Raw genomic sequence first — 4,435 nt, 5'->3', positions numbered from 1 at the left:
GCAGTTAACAGCATACACAAAAGACACAACAATCTCGCTATCCTCCTTAGGTAAGTGGACTATACAAGAGACCATCTGCTTAGACTTCGCGTGAATGGTTACTTTCATAGATGAATGCCAAAAAATCCAAATTCTTCCTACCTCCGCAAACTCATAATTGGCTTCAAAATTCCAATCCGCAAAATTAGACTGCACATATTTTAGAGATTTGTGTTGTTTGACGCGAGTCTTAATAAGGCTGCCAAAAATCGGCTTAAACTGCCGTAGCCATTTCCTGAAGCTTCTCCTCTTTACACTATGATTAAAACCTCTAACGTTCCAACAAAAAATGTCAACCTTTACCATTAATGGGAAGATTTGGATAGTGTCCCCTTCCCTGAGGAAGTCTGCTCAAATCGCCTCTCTTTACGTCGTTCTTTCTTAGATAGGACCTTCAGGAATTTCTCATGATCGTCTGGATTATCATCTTCTTCCGATGGGGGATCAGAAGAAGAGGATTCCTCTGGAGAGCCTAAGTCTGAAGAGGAGGAAGACGAGGAAGGTAAGCGCCTGGAAGAAGATTTTTTCTTCCCTTTCTTATGGGTTCTGGTGGCAGTATTGAGACCGATGTCCAGTTCCAGGGTTCCTTCCTGATTAGGGATATCAGTGGTAGTGTTCTCGTGAGCTAGAGAATTCCTTTTTGTTTGCTCCTTACGTCTTCTCAATGGGTTTTTTCTTTGTCGAGTACCACAAATGAAGGTTTAGGAACTCTAGTTCCTGGAGTACAGTCCTCCATGGAGTGATTAGTTGACTTACAGAAGTTGCAGAGGATCGGGGCCGTGGGACTAGATACTTCTATCTTGAAGATTTCACCTCACTCAAACTGAGCATTAACTGCTTTCGGTAGTGGCTTGGAGATGTTTACAATAGTAAAAACTTTTGCAACTTCTAAGTCTGTGATATTGAGCGTAACAGGGTGACAGAAGACCGAGTGACCCATAAGACCCGTTATATGTTCCAAAGCTTCCTGCGAGAAGAACTGAGGAGGGACCCCTCTAAACTCAAGCCATACCAGAGCTTCTGTTAACTCAGGCATCACCGGGGTGAGGCCAGGTTCCCAATCGGCAACAAACATTGACTGTCCCTCAATATGCCACACCCTCTGAGCTAAGACACGTTTGCGAGTTTCCTCACAAGGTATGCGGATAAAAACTGACTTCGGACCTTGCTTGGAGATAGTGATATCTCTTTGCTTGCGACTCCAGATACCATTAAGAATGGCGTAGAGAGCTCCTTTGGAGGGGAGATTACCATGAAATTGGCCAATGATAAAGTCCTTCCAGCGATTTTGGTTCTTTTGAATCACCGCATTGGGGATTTTGACACATAATTCACCAGTCTCTAAGGTGGTAGCGGTACCTTTCTTTTCCATCTTGCCCGAGGAGCCAACTAGCATTTTCTTCCAGTTAGCTAGAGCTGAGATCGGAGCTGAAACGACAGCCTTGGGATCTGCAGAGACATTCGAGGGTTGGGGTCTCGAGACACTCGCTGTAGGGCTTAAAGATCTGGACGACCTAGAACCATCCTTAGCGAGGTCCTGGGTGGAGGGAGGAGGGAGAATTGAGGCTTTCTTCGCTACTGAGGAAACAGCAGGAATCGTGGTCACTTCCTTTGGGGGGCCCAAATCTGCGGGGGGAGGGGATGAGGAAGCGGGGATGGAGGAAGCTGTGGAGGAGGGTTTATGAGGAGAACGCTTTTTTTTAGGCTTAGTCATCGGAAGGGGTAGCCAGTGCCGAGATCGGCAACGGCAACTTTGAAAAGAAAGGGATTAGGCAATCGCCTTGTCGAGAGAGAAATCGCCTTTTTTTTTAATTAGTATTTTTTTTTGAGTTTTTGTATTAATTATTGGCAGTTTATACATGCCTTCAAATTTTCACAAGAGTAAAAATAATATTGAAAGTTTGAAACTAGTTATGGAATTATTACTGAACAAAAAATACCAAACTGAACTGAGATTTTTGGTTTTTGGTTTGTTTTGGTTAAGAAAAGAAAATTTGATTTAAAGAAATTATAATATGCTCGATTATCGGTCCAGCTCGGTTCCTCTTAACCGATGGTAATCTGAATTTAATCAAATTAACCGAACCGATGTATCTGGATTACTTGAATTAATCGAGATAATTGACTGAATTTAACTAAATTAAACGAATTAACCCAAAATCTAAAATATTGAGTTAATGTTGATGCAGATCTTTGGACCTTCTCATTGAGGAAACACGAGGTCAATCCCTTTATTAATAAAGTGGCCATAACAAGTGGATTGGTTTCTCTGTCGTTGCCGGATAGCTCTTAAAGCTGATCGTTTTTCATGTCGAGCACATCGTAAATAGTACCCACTAATCCTACTTTTGCTATAGAAACTAGAACCAATCTGTTTGATTGGCAGTGATATCTTCAACTGCTCATTCACATCCTTTCGACTGCTTGCTTCTTCGGTTCTTGTCAGGTAATATCTGACTCGCGTGTTATAAAATTCATTCCGTTCGAAAAGCTTGCAATTGAATTGGACAAATTAGGTTTCTGAATTGAAGTTGAACAACGAAACTGTATCGATCGAGCTCGAGAAAGGTACTGTTGTCCATGGCTACCATCACTGGTACGCTAGCCTCTATCGATTACTTGATTCATACTGAGATTTTGTTATCCCTAATGTCGAATTCTAAGGATCATGAACTTTTGCTTCGTTTCCTTGATTCTATACAATCCAATTGTTAAAGTTTCAGAGGGTTTGAGACATTCTTTACAATATTGGTGGTGTTCTTGATATTGCTTTGTAGGTGTTGATGTGAGCTTGTTAAACTGACTCTGAAGGGTAAGAACACTGTGACTCTCCATCATCTAACCTTTGTTGGTTACTACTATCTTTAAGGTCAGTGACTTGTTTTGGAAAAAAGAAAACGTATCCTAGCTAGTGATTGTTACCAAAGTTGTGCTTTTTGGACAATTTATGAAATGAAGGATACACATTGTTGGCCAAATGCTATGATGGTTGTTCTTATACAAAATATTTACTAGGCAATGCATAAAGATTAAAGAGTATCATGTTGTAAGAGCATGTTGAGATAGCAGTAAGTTGATTTGGTTCCCACAGAGTTTTATTCATATGACTAAATAAGTAAACACATTGATTCTTTACAAAGAAAAACATTGTCTGTCATGCTCCATCAATCTTACTCTGCCATCTCCATTTCACAAGATTGTGCACTTGGGTTCGTGGTTGAAAACGGGCTCACCTATATAATTGTAGGGATTGCACGGGTGAGGAAAAGCAGAAGGTACACCGTATCCCTGGGGATAGGAGGATGGCACACCGTATCCCTGAGGCCATGGATAACACGGCACAGGTGTTGGCACTGGAGGTGGTTTCTTATCATCTGTTCCTTTCTTGTCATCTGTTCCTTTCTTATCATCTGTCCCTTTCTTCTCGCCACCTTTTTTGTCACCGTCTTTTCCCCCTACTGCATCTTTTCCATCCCCTCCCTTCTTCTCTTCTTCTTTCTTCGGAGGTTCGACTTTGGTCACGCTTACAAGCTCTGCAAATGCTACCTCCTTTCTGAGTTTTTTGATGAGGGGGATCATATCAACTTCAACACCAGTTACCTCTATCTGGTTCCTGTGATCGCCTTTTATTTCCACTGCTGACACACCTATAAAACCATTTTCATAAAGCGTTAAATGCAACAAAGGTTGGTAGTCTTTTTGTGAGAAGGTCTTCTTCTTACCTTTAAACTGAACTGCTTTTGTCATTGCTTTTGCTCTAGTTTTGTCATCTGTCATAGTGACTCTTATCAGGATCTTTTGCTGCATTCGAAATACATGAGATATCTTGTAACATCAATCAAATAAGAACACGTAAACCTATTGAATTGTTTGTTGTTGAATACACAGATATACTTGCCTTAATCATCTTGTTTTGCTTGAGATTATCGCTTTGAATGTTTGGCTTAGACTTCTGGGTGTGTTGTTGTAGTATACAAAGTCTGGAGAGTTTTGTTTTGTGCCTTTTTCTTCTGATTAATTAGTCAATTGTCGATAGTTGTGATTTCGTTTTCAGTTCGTTATATTAACAAAAGCGAATAAAACCATAACTATTCTTTCTTTAAAGCAAGTTGCTAATTTGTGCAAGCTTATTCACAACTCATTGGTTAAAATATTTTAAAACAAAACATTATTTGCTTTGTTAAATGAGAACTCTTGTTTTTCTTTTTCTTTTTTGTCAACGAAGTTGAATTGGGGACGAAGGAACATACAACGACGGCCAGAAAAAGGATATTTTATGAATTATTAAATTATTATTAAATCCGATTGCCAAATTAACTTACTATAAAATTAGCAAGAAAAAGGGTTGGTGTTTCAATTTTTTTTTTAATTTACTTCAGCATAGAAAGGGTTTTAA

At 39.8% G+C, this 4,435-nt stretch overlaps 1 protein-coding gene and 1 long non-coding RNA gene across 2 annotated transcripts; one reads left to right on the top strand and one right to left on the bottom strand.

Moving 5' to 3' along the window:
• LOC104760809 lies at positions 2,258-3,566 on the top strand. Its single transcript, XR_763030.2, has 4 exons — positions 2,258-2,485; positions 2,556-2,635; positions 2,817-2,908; positions 3,287-3,566. It is a non-coding gene; the product is annotated as an uncharacterized LOC104760809 (long non-coding RNA).
• Positions 3,100-4,071, bottom strand: LOC104760810. The gene is made up of 3 exons (XM_010483773.2): positions 3,938-4,071; positions 3,762-3,840; positions 3,100-3,686 (listed from the first exon to the last, which is right to left on the bottom strand). Exons 1-3 carry the CDS (start codon positions 3,944-3,946, stop codon positions 3,229-3,231), a joined length of 546 nt encoding a protein of 181 aa, XP_010482075.1. The 5' UTR covers positions 3,947-4,071; the 3' UTR covers positions 3,100-3,228.

Source organism: Camelina sativa, chromosome 18, assembly GCF_000633955.1.
Source record: "Camelina sativa cultivar DH55 chromosome 18, Cs, whole genome shotgun sequence".
Lineage (NCBI taxonomy): Eukaryota > Viridiplantae > Streptophyta > Magnoliopsida > Brassicales > Brassicaceae > Camelina > Camelina sativa.
This window is presented reverse-complemented; position numbering and strand designations above follow the sequence as displayed.